Source organism: Podarcis muralis, chromosome 10 (genome assembly GCF_964188315.1).
Source record: "Podarcis muralis chromosome 10, rPodMur119.hap1.1, whole genome shotgun sequence".
In the NCBI taxonomy this organism is placed as follows: Eukaryota; Metazoa; Chordata; class Lepidosauria; order Squamata; family Lacertidae; genus Podarcis; species Podarcis muralis.
The window spans coordinates 23037683-23056717 of record NC_135664.1 but is presented as its reverse complement, the minus strand read 5'-3'; the positions used below and the strand labels follow the sequence as shown (position 1 = coordinate 23056717).

Genomic DNA, 19035 nt, shown 5'->3' with positions numbered 1-19035 from the left:
TTTTGCCTGGTTAGATTGCATCCTTGAATTCTGACAATGACTCTCACTTGCCTGGATAGAGAATATACAGGGGGTCTGTGAGTGTATGTAGAAACTAGCCTACTGTACAAAGGTTGGATTTATATTCACTGATTCACCCACTTTTGCTTCTGGTCCTACGCACCCCTTCCTTCTGAAGGTTGTCGAGAAGAGCCAGTGTGGTGTAGTGGTTAAGAGCGGTAGTCTCGTAATCTGGGTAGCCGGGTTCGCGTCTCCGCTCCTCCACATGCAGCTGCTGGGTGACCTTGGGCCAGTCACACTTCTTTGAAGTCTCTCAGCCCCACTCACCTCACAGAGTGTTTGTTGTGGGGGAGGAAGGGAAAGGAGAATGTTAGCCGCTTTGAGACTCCTGAAGGGGAGTGAAAGGCGGGATATCAAATCCAAACTCCTCCTCCTCCTCCAAAGATTCATTCTCTCTCTCTCTCTCTCTCTCTCACACACACACACACATTCTCCATCCAGGTAAGCGGGAGGCAATATCTGTGGTTTAAGGACAAATTCCAGCCTAGAAAGATCCTTTGGGAGCAGGGCTGGGAGAAGCACAGGGAGAGGTCTGATGGGCCCCCATTTCAGTAGGATGAAGAGGGCTCGGTATATCCTGTAGGATGAAAAGGGTATGAGAAGATTTCTGAGAATTTGGAATGGCCCATGGGGAAGATCTTCCGATGAATTTGCGAAGGCGGTTTCTGCTATTTCTTGTACTCTCTTTTATACTCTCTCCAGGTATACCTGGGTGACAGGAAGGGAACCTCTGACATACTACGATATGAATCTTTCGGCGCAAGATCACCAGACCTTCTTCACGTGCGATACGGACCACTTAAGGCCTGCAGATGCCAGTAAGGAGTTTACTAATAAGTGTGCTTGGAAACGTATGACTTGGAGTGAATAGCAAAGTTTACTTCCAAGAAAATAAGGACAAGGTGTCTCAGATCACCAATCTGTTGTCTTTGTTTGTGTCTAAACCAATTGCTTGGAGTGCTTGTCTAAATTACGGTTCTCAGCACTTCAGATTTGAAGTGTGAGTGTGTTGAAGGATCTTAGCCAGAACCTGTTGAATAAAGCAGAGCATACGCAGACTGTCCAGAAGCAGTCAGTTGCAGGCAGGATGAAGCAGGAACAAGACGCTGCTACCAGTAACTTGGTTACTTATAGGTTTATAAGGTTTATACAGTTTATAGGTTTATACAGCAGACTCACAAGTTACTAAATACAGGATACAGACACGGATCTTAACTCTCTCACTGAACAAACTCCAAAACGAACTCTCAAACCACACACTGACCAACCAACCAACCAACCAACCAGCGAAGGTCATGAGTCATCATACCTATGTGGTGACCTCGACCAATAGCAGAATTGTATCCAAGGTCCCATATCCCTAGGCAGAATGACTCCCTCTGCTCAGTCTTCTTGGCCTTCGGCCAACTCCTTAATTGCTTCTATGGGAAGCTGCATCAGATTTCACGTAGTCAAAAATCCCAACAGAGTGCTGCTACTTATCTAGCTGAAATGGTACCACCCATGTCAGTAGGGTTAGGGTTAGCGGGGGGGGGGGGGGAGCTCAGAAAACAGCCTGATAATGTCTGGGCATGGTCAGTGACCATGAAATACTAACACTATGGGAGGAAACAGAAAACCAAATGGGAGCGGGAATGACCTGGAATAGTTGAAGCCCTCCACACTGCAACACTTGGTTGCAGGTACCACTAGTATGTATTCTTGCCTTTTCTCCAAAAATCTTCCTTTTAGGATAGCACTTCTTGTGTGGTGATTTCGTCTCACGTTGCTTTAGCGCAGGGTGTCCCAAACTTGGGTCTCCAGCTGTTTTTGGACCCATCATCCCTGACCACTGGTCTTGGGAGCTAGGAGTGATGGGAGTTGTAGTCCAAAAACAGCTGGAGACGCAAGTTTGGGAAACCCTGCTGTAGTACAAGAGATGGGGAGCTTGTGGTCTGCGGGCCAGATTTGGACCAGCACACTTCCCGATTTGGCCTGCAAGGCCATTTCCCCCAACCCCACCCACTTTCCCCATATATCCAGCGTGACATCAGGAAGTGGAGATGTAGCTGGATCAGATGTGCGACCGAGTTCCCTGTGGGGGGAGCAGAGCCACACAGCCAATCACTGCGGAAAGGAGATGAGCATAGGGCAAATCATTGTGCAAGGGACTTTGGCGGGTGGGCAGGGCACCCTACCTGCCCATCATCTGAGATAAGTTGATTGACAGATGGGTTGTCCTGCCCACTTGCCAAATCTGGTTTCCATTGTTGATTTCTGAGCAAACCATTCTTGGCACGTTTTCCTGTCGTTTCCTCTAACATTGACTGCACAGATGTAAGGTTCCTCTTCCTCTGGACACGTTAAAAGAGCAAACCTGAGGTTTGGAGAGAAGGTGCGTCGAGACATTTGCCTGATAAAATGCCCCAACAGAATGCTTGACTACAGTTGTGTCCTGTCAAATCACCTCCTCTATTTTTATTTATTTTTAAATACCTTGCTCAACAGTAATGCAAAAAGCGTGGAGGGAGAGAAATCCGCAGGCCAGAATTTCTGCAGCGCACGAAGCCTTAGAGCTAAATGAGTAAGTATCTCAACAGTCGTTTGAAAATGGTTTTGCTTGACCATGATCAGGGGTGGGAAACTTACAGCCTTGGGGACCAAATGTGGCCCTCCAAGCCTCTTATTTGGCCCCCAGAACTCTCCCCAGCCATGCACTTCAATGGCCCTGTTCCACGCTCTCCTTGGGTACCTTAATGTCTTATTGAACTGTGATACTGCCTCTTGTTTGTTGAGAAGGATGGAGGACGGTGTAGCAACCTCTGGCTTTTGTGAGTGGCTGCGATGCAGCCTTCTGTAAAAAAATAGAGTGAAAGCCACCCTCTTTTTGCCTCTGGCCTCAGCCTCCATGTGGCCCCCGGAAGATTCCCTAATGAGGAAACACTGCCATCAGATTAAAAGATTGTCCCCACCCCTGATCTAGACTGTTCATGCTAATTTCTTATCTTTGGGAGGGTGAGGTACAAAGTGAGGTAGTTCTCCAAATTTGCAAACGGTGGGCAATAGGGAAGGACCTATAATTCTTTTTTCATCTGTTGGTGCTAACTGCTGGTGCTTGCATGGCAAAGTAGTTTTTAGTAGTGAAATAAGAGCAGGGTGGCGCTGTGGGTTAAACCACAGAGCCTAGGACTTGCCGATCAGTAGGTCGGCGGTACTAATCCCCGTGACCGGGTGAGCTCCTGTTGTTCGGTCCCTGCTCCTGCCAACCTAGCAGTTCGAAAGCACAAAAGTGCAAGTGGATAAATAGGTACCGCTCCAGCGGGAAGGTAAATGGCGTTTCCGTGCGCTGCTCTGGTTCGCCAGAAGCGGCTTAGTCATGAGCGCCACAACCCCAGAGTCTGTCACGACTGGACCTAATGGTCAGGGGTCCCTTTACCTGAAGAGCAGGAGAAATTCTGCTAATACTGAGGCCTATTTATTTCAAACATGGACTTTGTTATTCCTTTAAAATAAAATACACATTCAATTGTTTTTGTATTTTCTGGGCTCCATTCTGAATGTTTCAAGTTAAAAATAGTGGCCTACTCTGATCCAGCGATGTATTGCCAGTTATTTATTTGGAACACAATCCTGCACAGAATTTTGCTTTGCAGAACTTTGCATGTGCTATGTGTCTGGACAGTGGCTCCTTGCCTCCTTACTGGGGCTTTGCATACCAGCCTCTCTGCATTGAGTGCCAATGGTCTGCTGAGTCACAGAACCAATGGAGCTTCAGGTAGACACTATTTTTGGCCGGAACCTATTGCAACGGATTTGACTGGCCACAACAGTTATTGCAAATGCTGCACAGCTTGCTGGACTGTGCCATATCCCGAGTCCCAGCTTTGTATGCCTGGTGATAGTGTGGTTTGCATATTTACGGGACCGCCTCTCCTGGTATGCCCCGCAGAGGACCTTAAGGTCCATGAACAACCATAATTTAGAGGTCCCAGGTCCTAAGGAAGTCAGACTATCCTCCGCCAGGGCCTTTTCAGTGATGGCTCCGACCTGGTGGAATGCTCTATCCCAGGAGACTAGGGCCCTTCAGGATTTAACCTCCTTCTGTCGGGCCTGTAAGACAGAGCTATACCGCCTGGCCTCTAATTTGAATTCAGCCTGATCTTTTATTTCCCTTCTCTTCCCTCCCCCTCCCCTTTTATGAAGATTACCCACTCTGAGACCCCACAGCTAATTCTCCCCTGGCCTCCTCGCTGGCCCAAGTAGGACTAATTCAGCCAGCTAGCCCTGGTGACTATCTAATGCTTATTAGATGGATTTCCCCCAAATTGATTTCTGAACTTTGAATTTTATTGTTATTCATGTTTTCATACTGTATTTTATGCTGCTTTTACAATTAAGTGTTTTAAATTGGTTGTTAGCCGCCCTGAGCCCGGTTTTCCGAACCGGGAAGGGCGGGGTATAAATAAAAATTTAGTATTTATTATTATTATAGCATGGATCACACCCTTACTTGTGTCACATAGAACCTGCATTTCAGACAGCTACTTGTGGTAAGATCTCTATATGGGAGAAGAAGCAATAGGTCCAGGTCCTGCCTAGTTCAAATGAAACTTTCAGGCTGCAGTCTCCATTAATGGGAATAGGAGTCCCTTGTTTATGCAGAGGTCTGGGTTGCAGCCTCTTGCTGCTCCTGCCATTGGCTTAAGTGGCTGGATGGCTTCAAACATACCTTGCAGAATTGTTCTCCTCCAGTGAAGTGAATGGAGGAGCACTAATAGACCGCAGCATAGCAGATGCTTCATGAATTGCAGGCGTGTTTCCTATTACAAATAGGGACGTGGGTGGCGCTGTGGGTTAAACCGCAGAGCCTATGGCTTGCTGATCAGAAGGTTGGCAGTTCAGATCCCCGTGATGGGGTGAGCTCCCCTTGCTTGGTCCCTGCTCCTGCCAACCTAGAAGTTCGAAAGCACGTCAGAGTGCAAGTAGATAAATAGGTACCACTCCGGCGAGAAGGTAAACTGTGTTTCCGTGCTCTGCTCTGGTTCGCCAGAAGCGGCTTAGTCATGCTGGCCACATGACCCAGAAGTTGTACGCCGGCTCCCTCGGCCAATAAAGCGAGATGAGCGCCGCAACCCCGGAGTTGTCTGCTGCTGGACCTAATGGTCAGGGGTCACTTTACCTTCCTATCGCAATAAGACAGACAAAAGCTACGTGTTAATTGGATATAGCCTAGAAAATGCTTTTCCCTTTCCTAGTTTGTCTTACTAATGATTGTTTCTGTTGTTTCACTGACAGGTGTGCCACTGCCTATATTCTGTTGGCAGAAGAGGAAGCAACAACTATTGTGGAAGCAGAGAAGTTGTTCAAACAGGCTCTGAAGGCGGGCGAAGGCTGCTACAGGCGTAGCCAACAGCTGCAGCATCATGGTGCCCAGTACGAAGCTCAACACAGTAAGCTAGTCTCTCTTCGGCTAAAAATCCCAAGACCTTTCAAGAGACAAATAGTTGCTAGTAGTGGGGTAGGAGAACTGAAAATAACGCCGATATATTTCACATCTGGCAACCATTGCCTATGGAAGTGTATACTCAATTCTAGGAGGCTGTTTGCTCAGAATCGAGTACAGTGGTACCTTGGTTCTCGAACGACTTAGTTGTCGAATAAATCAGCGCCCGGATGCCGCAAACCCGGAAGTAAGTGTTCCAGTTTGCGAACGTTTTTCGGAAGCCAAACATCTGATGCAGCTTCCGCTTCTGCAGCCAATCGGAAGCTGTGTCTTGGTTTTCGAATGGTTTTGGGAGTCAAACGGACCCCCGGAATGGATTAAGTTCAAGAACCAAGGTACCACTGTATACACTTTCAGAGTGAATGCTAAATACATTACTTCAGGTAAATGAGCCACCATAGCCGCTAGAGGGCCGTGAAAATTTGTGCCCTTGGCTTTTTAGGCTCCTCTACCTATGCACTATCTGAAACCAAAGAAGCGTATTGGTTTGCCACATGTGAAATATATCAGCATTTTTTTTTCAGCTTTCCTAACACACCTAGTTACCCCTCTCAAACTTGCATTTCAAAAAATATTTACATGCTGTTTGTACACCATTCCTCCTCCAGTGATTTCTGAGTGTTCTGTGGGGTCAGAGGACTATCCTCATTCTTACCATGTGATGTTAGGGTTAGGTTTCTCAGTGAGTTCGATGACTGAGCAGTATTTCAATCCCAAATCTTCTTTATTTGCAAGTGGCACGTTGGTTGCCAGATGTGAATTACTTTTATTTTTTAGCTTTCCTACCCCACTATAGGCTAATAGCACTTTTTCACAGGGTTGTGTGTTATATACCACGATTCTCCCCAGAAACAGCACTGGACACAGTATTCCTATTCTTGAGAATAATAATAATAATAATAATAATAATAATAATAATAATAATAATAATAATAATAATAATATCTTTATTGTCATTACCCCCTCTCGGGGACAACGAAATTACTTGACTGCTCCATAAAAACACTAATTAAAACAATTCAGTATAGTACAGCAAGGAAGATTAGATGACTTTCAAAGTCCAGGCTTCCCATTCAGGGCCGAGATCACTCTGGGGAAGAAGCTGTTCTTAAGACGGCTCGTTCTTGTCTTCATCGTCCTGTATCTCCGTCCCAACGGCAGGAGCTCGAAGAGACAGTGACCAGGATGCAATGGATCTTTTACTATGTCCAGTGCCTTCCTATGGCACCTTGTGGCATAAATCTGCTCTAAGGTGGAGAGTGGGTAGCCGACAATGCTCTCTGCTGCCTTAACAACTCTGCACAACCCCCTCCTGTCCTGGGTAGTACAGCTTCCGTACCACACACATAAGCCATAAGTGAGCACGCTCTCAATGGCACAGTGATAGAAGGCAAGCAGCAGTTTCTGCGGAAGATGGTTTTTCCTTAGAATTCTCAAAAAGTACAGTCTCTGCTGCGCCTTCTTCACAAGCCCCCTTGTGTTGACACTCCAGGACAGATCCTCTTGTAATTCAATGCCCAGAAATCTGAACGTTGTTACCCTCTCCACACAGACCCCATCAATCAAAAGTGGCTGGATATTGCTCTTCTGTCTCCTGAAGTCCACCACAAGCTTTAATTAAAAAATAATTGAAAAAGTTTATTTCTTGTCCTCCATAAAAGGGGGCTCCCTGTAACTGCTGATCAGAGGTTGCAGCAAACCCCTTTGAAGGTGCAGCAGTCAGCTGATGATGTCATTGTGACATCAGGTTATTGACAGGTGTGTGGTCCCACTCAGCTTTCAGACTTGGCCAGCAGGGTGTGAGGGAGTTAGGGATACATTTCCCTACTGCTGCGCTCCATAAATGTGAGGCATCTGCTATTGATGGAAATGCAGTTATTGGAATTAAACGGTGTAATAAATATTGAAGTGATGTAAGGTAGGAAAATGGAATTAGATGGATATATCAAAATATGCAGGAACATAGGGGAATTTAAATGAACCTTGGGAGGGGAGGAAGGGAAGTCACATGTATGGTATAATAAAATATGTTTGGGGGGTGTGTGTGTGTGTGTGTGTGTGTGTGTGTGTGTGTGGAAATGCAGTTACTGGGAGTACTGTGCACACAACCATACATTTGATGCACCTGACTTTCCCCATAGTATCGTGGGAACTGTAGGTCTGTGAAGGGTAAACTGCAGTTTTCAGGATTCTTTGGAGAAAATCAAATGTATGGTCTGTGCAAAGCCTTTTATCTTGGGGTGGCCAAGAAGTACCAGGAAGCATTAGTACCATTGAACAAAGACATGTGTGTCGTCCAGTTGTGGCCATTTGTGTTCAAAAGGATACTTTTAAACGAGAGCAACAAGTTGCCTGGAATAATCATTGCCAAATTTGGAAAGAAGCTGCAAGAGATCAGCTTATTTTAACCTGCTGAACTTTAGGAAACAGGAGCCTGAAACACGGCAACAATTTCGAAGGTCACTTTTCCACTTAGTGTGGGAAAGAAGTGGGAAAGTTGCCCCCTCCCCAATAAGATTTGACGTTTCTGCATTTCCATAAGCTGTTTACCTAGCTAGCGTGTTCCAGGAAATATTTATTCACGACATATTCCCCAAAATGAAATGTGTTTTTGGAATGAGGAGCCTCCCATTGGGGCACATGGAAATAACAGTGTAGAGGATTGATTCAAGCAATCAGCAGCATGTCTATAAAACAGAATGCTCAAATTTCACAAAATGTGGGTGGTGACCTTATTGGGATCACTGATAAGGATGGCTTCTCATTTCAGGCTCAGTGATCTCAGGCAGAAAATGAAATGGAATGTGTGTATTGAGTGCAGATGAAAAGCTTAGGAGTTGGAGAGGGAGAGAACTTCTACAATGGGCCTGGCAGCCAGGCGAGTTTACCCCATGATAATTCCAGATATGTTGGGTGGTACAAAAGATCTTATCATGGAAGATTTTAGGATTAAAAAGTCCAGGAGACATCTGAGGGCCTCTTTGCATGTGGCATCTGTGAGGCAGAGAGAGAGAGAGAGAAATCTCTTCCCAGTGACATTTTAAACACAGCAGAACCCAGAAATGATTGTCATGACAAATCTAGCCAGATGTTGGTGAAATTACTATTGAACTGCTATTTGTTCCTTATCTGCTTTTGAGGCACTCAACAAACTAGTTGATCTTCCTTAGATTATTAGCCCATTAAATGGATCCTGCAAAGGATCTTGTTTTAGAATATCCTTTTGACACCTCCCAACCTCATGTTTCTATCTATTCCATGCAAATTGTTCCTGATAACACAAAGACTGGCAGGGTGAAAGTGTTTGTAACTTGGCTTTCTTCAATTCAACCAAGGGAAATGATTTTGTATTCCAGAAAATGCTGAAAAGCCTCAAGTTCTGTAAATAACAGTGTAATCCTATGCATGTCTACTCAGAAGTAAGTGCCATTGAATTCAGTGGGACCTACTCTCAGGTAAATGTAGATAGGATTACAGCCCAAGACCATTTTAGAATGTCTTGAATAGAAGCTTTTATTGACTTCATGTTGGCCATTCCTTAAGTCACTATAACACAGCTTGGAGGACAAACCAATCTAATTATGTTATATATAACCATGTTGAAAACAGATGTGGCTAATGAGCCCTTTATTAAATACTGAGGAACCGTTCTAGAGATAAGTGGTTACTTAATACGAACTACAGCTGAAGGAATTCCCTCTCCTGCCTTATTTATTTTCTCTTTGAAAGTCAGACCTGTTGCTTAATCTGTCTGAAAAGTACAATCATGGCTTTGGGATAATTTGTATGTATTCTGAATGCTTTTGGCTTATATCTTGTGATGAGAAGAGACTTCAAAACGTGAGGACCATAATCTGCAAATATTTGGTTGACAAGTAGGATACATTAGGCCAATGTATGGCAACACAACAGGTGTGTTGTCTCAATACTGTGACTCTATAGATCATTATCTACATGAACATTTTCTGTTCAGTCCTTAAAAGAGGGCATATTACAACTAAAGAAAGGGTATGATGACTCATTCTCAAAAAAGTCTTTGAAAAGAGAGGAAAAAATCCTGATTTGTTCTTTGTTAAACAGTCAGTGCTTAAATTGGGTGGCGCTGTGGGTAAAACCTCAGCGCCTAGGACTTGCCGATCGTCAGGTCGGCAGTTTGAATCCCCGCGGCGGGGTGCGCTCCCGTTGCTCGGTCCCAGCGCCTGCCAACCTAGCAGTTCGAAAGCACCCTTGGGTGCAAGTAGATAAATAGGTACCGCTTACTAGCGGGAAGGTAAACGGCGTTTCCGTGTGCTGTGCTGGCTCGCCAGATGCAGCTTGTCACGCTGGCCACGTGACCCGGAAGTGTCTTCGGACAGCGCTGGCCCCCGGCCTCTCAAGTGAGATGGGCGCGCAACCCCAGAGTCGGACACGACTGGCCCGTACGGGCAGGGGTACCTTTACCTTTATCTTTATGATATCCAAGGAACTGGGTAAATTCAGTGTGAAGGAAGAGTTCAGCATGTTTATATTCACACAACTCTACCAGAGGCAGAAAATCTTGCTGCTTGGTCTATATATTTTTTGTGTCTGTGTGTGTGTAGGAATTTGACTTCCTTGACCTGAAGCAAGGAAAGGACTTTTCAGTTGCAGAGGCACCCTTTTGAGGCAGGCAGACCTGAACACTGCATGCCGCACCTGGTCTACCAAGGCTGCAGAGTCCAATCTATACACCAAAGTTTTCATGGTTTCTCCACCCCTGCCCCTTTTCATCCTCTAGGCTGGCTGAAGGAGGATGGCTGGGATGGGGAAAGACCTTAAGTTTCTCGGTACCCCCTGTGTAGTGTTGAATAACAAGTGTCTCTTTGTTAAGTCCCACGAGAAAAGACCTCACATCATGTCTATTGCTGATGCTCAGGCTGTGAGTGCTGTCAGTCATGTAGCCAAAACTCATTCATGTATGTGGTATTGGCAGGCTTGGAGGAACCCCAAAGCTTGCAGAAATAATAATAATAATAATAATAATAATAATAATAATAATAATAATAATAATAATAGAAGAAGAAGAAGAGGAGGAGTTTGGATTTGATATCCCGCTTTATCACTACCCTAAGTAGTCTCAAAGCGGCTAACATTCCCCTTTCCCTTCCTCCCCCACAACAAACACTCTGTGAGGTGAGTGAGGCTGAGAGACTTCAGAGAAGTGTGACTGGCCCAAGGTCACCCAGCAGCTGCATGTGGAGGAGTAGGGAATTGAACCCGGTTCCCCAGATTACGAGTCTATCGCTCTCAACCACTACACCACACTGGCTCTCAATAAAGCCATCATTTTTACAAGAAAAACTGTATTGGGGACCCCCCTCTCCCCCCAACCCCCCCCCAAATTGAATATTATCAATGACTATGGAATGTTGACCAACTCTGGGGGTGGGAGATGGTCAATGGGAAAACCTGGAGGGGGCTGGAATGGAATACTTTGGGTCCTGAGCAGCAGCAATCCTACTTGCATTTCCCATTTGCCCCCCCTCCTTTTTGCAGACTTGTGCAACAAGCCAGCCCCATAGAGACATTAGGGCTTTTTTGTTAAAAACATTTGTTGGTGTGGCCTTCTTATTATATATTAGACATTCACTGCATGGCTCATCCTTCAATGGGGCTTGTTCTCATGGCCACGAGGTAGGGTGCTTCATGGCTGCAGGTCATCTGTTGTGATCATTGCACCCCTGTCTTGCTTTAAGCACCCTGTCTTGCAAGCACTGGTGCTCATATAATCAGTATTTACATGCTACTGCTTCTGAAAGTGTGCAAAAAAGAGAGAGAGAAAAGGGATTCTCTCCATGGTACTGAACAGACTCAGCTTGTGATGCATAGAACGCCATTGCACAGAAAGCAAATTCAGACTCAAATGGCTTTTCCAGTGCTGCTATGTATGGCTTAACTCTTAAGAGCTGTTTACAGTGTACAAAGTGTACAAAGAATGCCCTGGAGGGATGGCTGACTTGAAACTGGTAGCTGAAAGCATCTCTCCTCTTACCAGAACTCTTTAAATTGCATGGTGATGTTGATAGCCCTGGACTCCTTTGGGAGGAAGGGCAGCATAACAAATTCAATAAATAAATAAATTTGGATTCAGCTGTACAGAAAGCAACCTGCAACAGCAATGGGGTCGTTCACACTGCAATCATTTGTAGCTAAACTTCATCAGAAATGGAAACCTTTTCAGAGAGTCAGGACGATAAACACTTGCCTAAGTGAGGCAAGATATAGAAGTTTGCATAATTTTGGCACGCATGTAAGTTCTTCTTGTATTGGTGATTAGAATTGTTAACAGTATACCGTAGAATTGAGGGCTAAAAAAACCCCTCGCATTTATTTTTTTAATAAGTGTACTTCTTGACTAATCCTATTATTGACGGGCAGGTTCGAACTCTAGATCTTTGTAACTTAACAGCGAGGGTTGTTGGTCTATGTACTTTTTATTGCTTCCTTCCACATATCTTTGGTATTCGGCAATAAGAATTCAAAGGAAAGGTTATACCTTACACTTTGAGGATGTTAAATGGAACCTTTGTTCTGTCTGTTTCTGCAAACACTCATCCTCTTAAAACCTCCCCCCTCCTTCTTTCTCTCTCTCTCTCTCCTTCTCTCTCCCTCTCTCTCCCCAGGACGGGACACTAATGTATTAGTCTACATTAAGAGGAGGCTGGCAATGTGTACAAGAAAGCTGGGGAGGACCAGGGAAGCTGTGAAAATGATGAGAGATGTGAGTTTGGATTTGTGTTCATATTTGTCTTATTACCATGCGCAGTCCAAAAAGCATAGATAGGATGCTCATTATGCCTGCCCTTTGAGCATAACCGTGACACGTAAAATACCTATTCCAGCATTGATTCTTTGTGCGGATCCTTCCCGACATTATCCCCAGCTTCATAGTTCCCTGCATGATGAGAGTGGAAGACCTTCTTGAGCTCATGTGAAATGCAGAATTAGCTGCATTGGCCCCTAAGAAAATATCCCAACAATGCGTCTATTGGACTTGCTTTTTATTCCCTCTTTTCACTTTCTGCTCCTCTCCTACTGCCTCACTGCATGTAAGGGGTCTGACCTGGGAGATCCCCACTCCCTTACCCTGAATATCGAAAGTTTTCTAGTGAGTTTGATACCTTGGTTTTTCGGTTTGGGCCTTGCCCGCAAAGATGGCTCCTTTACTCAAGACCTCTGGCCTTTAGTTCTTTCCCACTAATTGGAAGATGATCTCATGCCATGTCATTTGACAGCGCTCCATCTTCAAGACCACAATAGTGGCTTGTCAATTGGAAGGGATGACTTAGCTATGAGATGGCATGGTCACGCATAGGTTTTGGAAATTTACAAACTGGGAGTCTTCTGATTGGCTAGGAAGACTTGGTTCAGCTGCTAGGCCATATTGTATGGAGTTACCGTATTTTTCGCACCATAGGACGCACTTTTTCCCTCCTAAAAAGCAAGGGAAAATGTGTGTGCGTCCTATGGAGCGAATGCAGGCTTTCGCTGAAGCCTGGAGAGTGAGAGGGGTCGGTGCGCACCGACCCCTCTTGCTCTCCAGGCTTCAGGAAGCTATCCGCTAGCCGTGGGAGACCCAGCTCTCCCACGGCTAGCGGAGCGCTGCATTAATCCCGAAGCTTGGGGCGTGCGGAGCTCAGCGCGCCCCAAGCTTCTGGGTGCCGGAAAGGTCTCCGCTAGCCGTGGGAGAGCCCCGCGACGTCGCGCGGCTCTCCCAGGGCTAGCGGACCGCTGCGCTAATCCAGAAGCTTGGGGCGTGCGGAGCACAGCGCGCCCCAAGCTTCTGGGTGCCGGCAAGGTCTCGCTAGCCCTGGGAGAGCCCCGCGACGTCGCGGGGCTCTCCCAGGGCTAGCGAAGCGCCGCGCTAATCCCGAAGCTTGGGGCGTGCGGAGCTCAGCGCGCCCCAAGCTTCTGGGTGCTGGCAAGGTCTCGCTAGCCCTGGGAGAGCCCCGCGACGTCGCGGGGCTCTCCCAGGGCTAGCGAAGCGCCGCGCTAATCCCGAAGCTTGGGGCGTGCGGAGCTCAGCGCGCCCCAAGCTTCTGGGTGCCGGCAAGGTCTCGCTAGCCCTGGGAGAGCCCCGCGACGTCGCGGGGCTCTCCCAGGGCTAGCGAAGCGCCGCGCTAATCCCGAAGCTTGGGGCGTGCGGAGCTCAGCGCGCCCCAAGCTTCTGGGTGCCGGCAAGGTCTCGCTAGCCCTGGGAGAGCCCCGTGACGTCGCGGGGCTCTCCCAGGGCTAGCGAAGCGCTGCGCTAATCCCGAAGCTTGGGGCGTGCGGAGCTCAGCGCGCCCCAAGTTTCTGGGCGCCAGCAAGGGCTAGCGGAGACCTTGCCGGCGCCCAGAAGCTTGGGGCGCGCTGAGCTCCGCACGCCCCAAGCTTCGGGATTAGCGCTCCGCTAGCCGTGTCTAGGCTGCGGATAGCAGCCTGCTTCCCGGAGCGTCGGGCGCCCTGAAAGCAGAGCTCCAGGCGCTTCGGGAACACATCCGCAGCGTGGGGAGCCTTGCAGGAATTCCCCACAGGGCTCCCCACGCTGCGGATAGCAGCCTGCTGCCTGGCGGGTGGGGCGCCCTGAAGCAGAGCGCCCCTCATGCCAGGCATACATCCGCAGCATGGGGAGCCCTGCAGCAGTTCCCCACAGGGCTCCCCACGCTGCGGATAAGCCTGCTGCCTGGCGGGTGGGGCGCCCTGAAGCAGAGCGCCCTTCGCGCCAGGCAGACATCCGCAGAGTGGGGAGCCTTGCAGGAGTTCCCCACAGGGCTCCCCACGCTGCGGATAGTAGCCTGCCGCCCGGCGGGTGGGGCGCCCTGAAGCAGAGCGCCCCGCGCGCCAGGCAGACATCAGCCAGCCCCACAAGCTCGGGGGACAGCAGGGAGGCGCAGCGCCACTATCCCGCTGTTCCTCGACCTGGTTCGGTTTCCCTGACCTGTTTTGGGGGGGGAAATAAAGGGGAAATTTTTTTCCCTTTATTTCCCCCCCCCCAAAACTAGGTGCGTCCTATGGTCCGGTGCGTCCAATCGTGCGAAAAATACGGTACACTATTCCCTTGTCTGCTGCCGTACAATTTGCCCCGACATCTGTGGGGTCCATTGATCCTATTAGAGCTCAGCTAAATGAGCTTTGCTATTTTTCTTTCATTTTGCAATTGTGTTCTCTTGCACTCTTAGCAATATTCTCCAATTGTATTTTTTCAGTGGCGTATGAGTTCTCTTTATGTTGCTATTTTTAATTATGTTGAACAAATCTGCCTCTTCAATCTTCATGTGGTTTCTGGGGAAAGTCCTTGGTACTGGGTCCTGTTTCTTGGCCAAACTGCTACTGAGTAATTTTTGTGGGCATGAGTCTGGTTTCCAGCTCTTGCTCCTGTGAATCTCAAGGGGTATCTGGTAAGGTTCTAGGAGTCTCCTGGCCCAGACTGGTGGGACTATATCAGCGATGGCTGCTGTACTACCTTGCAGGTTTGGGTTTCAACTCTGGTCATTTGGCACCTGCAAGACCAGGGGTCTGCAACCCGCCGCCCCGGAGCCGCATGTGGCTCTTTTACACTTTTGCTGCGGCTCCGGGGCGGATACTAGCGAGGGGAGGAGGCGCATTGTGGGCCCCGACACTCCCCACTGTGGCGGGCGCTGTACTGGCTGTGGTGTCGCATGGGGGTGGTGCGTGCGTTAGTCACGCACCGTCCCGACGTCACCTTCCCGCCCGCCCGCTACATTGTAAGGGGCATGTACGCTGGTCACTGCATTGAAAGGGGGCATGTACGCTGGTCACTGTTTTGAAGGGAAGTGAAGAACACACACACACAAAAGGTAACTTGTTAATTTAACGTTTATTTCTATGAGGAGGAGTAATTCTGAGGGGTCAAACAAAGAAATAATAAAAAGTGACAAAAAAGTTATTTTTATAATGATGAGTTTTGCGGTTCCCAGTTTTTTCCCCCTTCGGAAACGGGTCCAAGTGGCTCTTTTTGTCTTAAAGGTTGCAGACCCCTGTGCTAGACCAACAGGGGATGGTTCCCGGGGTTTTGGGACTTCAGTCCTCTTACACCCAGGGTAAGGGAGACCCTGCTTTCAAATAAGTGCAGGGTTTCCTGATTTGAATGTTGCCTTTTATTGTCAATGGGGAAGGAAATACATAAGCCCCGTACTCCCAGATTTCACCCATACGTGTAAGGGAGGCATAACCACCGGACAAATGCTATTATTTATTTTAAAAGGATCAGGTTGTAATGGGACGATTCCCTTATCAAGAGTAAATGTGGCAAAACCAGAAACTGATGCAATTACTTTATGACTTGGAAAGAGGCAAGTGCAGTGCTGGATGCAACAAAAATGGTATCATAATATATAGGAAGAGAGATTTTTAATTAGGAATCCTAAAACGAGCATTGTTCCTTACTGGGGGGTGGGGAGAGAGAGGCTATATTAGGCTGATGACATTGCTGATGCTTTGACCTCCCTTCCTGAGCTCATTCCCGCGGTACAGTTTTCCACTTATCTCAGTTGCTGTCAGCACTCTAGTTCATTTGCCAATACTTAGTACAGCATGTAAGTGCATGCATAGTAGCCCCAAGGGAAATATGTGCCAGTAGTAAAACGGACAGACCTTATCAGGAAGTGGGCAGCCCCTCTTTGCATAATTCAATTTCCCTGAATTTTACACGTATTTAGCTCACTACCAACATAAGTGGCAGCTTCAGTTCCATCATTGTGAAGCTGTCAGACATTCTGCCACTCTTGAGCTTTAGCTAAATGTAGCCGCATTGTTAGGACCACGAACTTGACAGATGGCCGTTAATGGGGAGGATTTCTCCATCTTGAGAAAGGATTTCTCCTTCTGCACAAAGGAATCTTGGGGCAGCCATTTGAGCCTTCTAACTTCTTCAGGTGTTTGTTCCCACGGAGCCAAGTCAAGATTTTCTACTTTTGAAAAAAAGATGAATTTTATCTTGCTATTTCTGTATCCCAGGCATAGATGGGAAGATGGACCCCTCTCCCCCGCAGTTCAATGAATAACCATTTTTGCAGCTTCCTTCCACATCACAACATTGGGAAGAAGGGCAGAGGCTATGAGTTCGTTTGAAAGATTGGAGGAAGGTGTGTACGCACCCCTCCAAATCCCTGGCTATATAAGGAGAAGTGCTAACATGTGAATGCTGACACATTCTGGGAAACAAAATAGGGATTCAGCAAGCAGCCTTCCAGTGCACTTAAGATCTCAATGGTTAGTCTCATTTCCAGGCTTAAGGCAGTATATAACAACCCTGAGACGAAGAGTCTCGTGCTCTACCGACTGAGCTAAGAACCACTGACTGTCATTGCCAGAGTGGTGTGTGCTCTAGTTATCCCCCGCTCGGACTACTGCAACACGCTCTACGTGGGGCTACCTTTGAAGGTGGCCCCTGAAACTACAACTAATCCAGAATGCAGCAGCTAGACTGGTGACTGGGAGCGGCCGCCGAGACCACATAACACTGGTCTTGAAAGACCTACATTAGCTCCCAGTATGTTTCCAAGCACAATTCAGAGTGTTGGTGCTGACCTTGAAAGCCCTAAACGGCCTTGGTCCAGTATATCTGAAGGAGTGTCTCCACCCCCATCAGTGGATGCCTGGGATAGCAGGCACGTTGGTTTTTGAATGTCTGGTGTAGATTTTTTTTCAATTTCGTTCTGTATGGGACAATGACAATAAAGATTATCGTATTGTATCGTTCAACTGAGGTCCAGCGCTGAGGGCCTTCTGGCGGTTCCCTCACTGCGAGAAGCAAAGTTACAGGGAACCAGGCAGAGGGGCTTCTCGGTAGTGGTGCCCACCCTGTGGAACGCCCTCCCACCAGATGTCAAAGAAATAAACAACTGTCTGACGTTTAGAAGACATCTGAAGACAGCCCTGTTTGGGGAAGTTTTTAATGACTGGTGTTGTAATGTATTTTTAATCTTTTGTTGGAAGCTGCCCAGAGTGGCTGGGGAAACCCAGCCAGATGGGTGGGGTATAAACAACAACAACAACAACAACAACAACAACAACAACAACAACAAATTACTTTTGTGATACAAAGCTGCAACAACCCCTTCCTTGTCAGACATTGCCCCATTTTATCGAACTGCTTTTGTCGCAATGTGGCTACTCCTTAACGATATGTGACGTACTGTGCTGAAAAATGGAAGTATGGCGGTGTTTTTAAGCTAAGCGGCAACAAAATGGAGACAACAGCATTAGGAATCGTAGCATTGAGGCTTTTTTCATCGGCCTGGAAACATACTTAATTGTTGAGCTTTTGGGGGGAAATGAGTGATACTCAAACACACACTTCCTTGTTCTCTTGACAAAAAAAACAGGGCATTTTACTGATTTTACTGATTCCACCCCGGACACTAATTCCGCCATTAAAATCCAAGACATACCCAGAAAATTCTGGACATATGGCAACCCTAATGAATGCACTTTCATTCTCTTACCTTTCTGCCTGTATTGTGTGTAGAGGGGATGTAAAAACCTACTGATCCAGTCCAGGCATCCTGGGGTTACTAATGGCCCTAATGAGACTGAATTATGTGTCCTGTTACAACTGTGTTGCCATCACTAGGTGCCTCCTGTTAACCTTAATGGATCCCATCAGAGGCGGTTGTAAGGTAGCAGGACCGGTGCAGCTGCATTGCAAGGGGCGCCACAACAATGTTGCAGAATGGAGCACAAGAGGTGGGAAGGGGTACCCTCAAATTTTAGCACTGTGCAGGCTGCCCCTGGAATTTGAGAGCCCAAAGCCTGCCACCGGTCCCATTCAACAGGGAACATTGCAAAGAAGCTAGTGTGCAGCTTCTGCACTCTTGGCAACCCTGATATCAGTTTCTCAGGGCACCAGTTACACCTCCCCCCCTTTCATGGCTATGTACCCAAATTGCCCCACCCACAGTTTTATAATAATAATTTATTATTTATACCCCACCCATCTGGCTGGGTTTCCGAATGGCAGCAGCATAGAGACCCTGGCAAAAGGGTGAAGTTCCCCAACCAGGGTCCTCAGATGTTGTTGAATTACAATCCTCAGCATCCCCAGCCAGCCTGGCCATTGGTAGGTGTTGTGGTCCATCAATATTTGTATATCAATACCAGGGGTAGTGGAACACCTAGATCCCCAAGACCCGGAGTCCTAATTTTGCCCAGCGTATGGGTGAAAAATGATTACAATCCTAAAGCCCGAAGTAATTCCTCGCCTTTCTATAAAATGGCAAGGTAAATGGCACAGTAACATGTACATTCCCTTACGTTTTAAAGACAGAAATATAGTGAGCAACTTATTATTGTGTCAATTTACAGAAATGCTCAAGTTGCATTGCCTTTCATCCTGTGCTAGCCTACCGTGTTTCTTTGTAATTTATTGCAAACATTTTGAAGGAGAATTCCACTTTGGAAGAGAAAATGCATTAGAGTTAACGTTTTGTTTGCCCACTTGCATTTATTCCCAGAGCAAAGTGATGGCAGCT

The 19035-nt window shown here is 47.2% G+C and overlaps 1 protein-coding gene across 6 annotated transcripts in view; it reads left to right on the top strand.

The window, feature by feature from the left end:
* Nucleotides 1–19035, top strand: part of ST7 (suppression of tumorigenicity 7) — a 97434-nt gene that overhangs the window by 59627 nt on the left and 18772 nt on the right. For all 6 annotated transcript variants that reach the window (XM_077935869.1, XM_077935868.1, XM_028747770.2 and 3 more), the window contains exons 5-8: nt 763–878; nt 2548–2623; nt 5335–5489; nt 12184–12281. In XM_077935869.1, coding sequence (XP_077791995.1) covers nt 763–878; nt 2548–2623; nt 5335–5489; nt 12184–12281 — 445 coding nt within the window. The remainder of the gene's footprint in view (nt 1–762; nt 879–2547; nt 2624–5334; nt 5490–12183; nt 12282–19035) is intronic.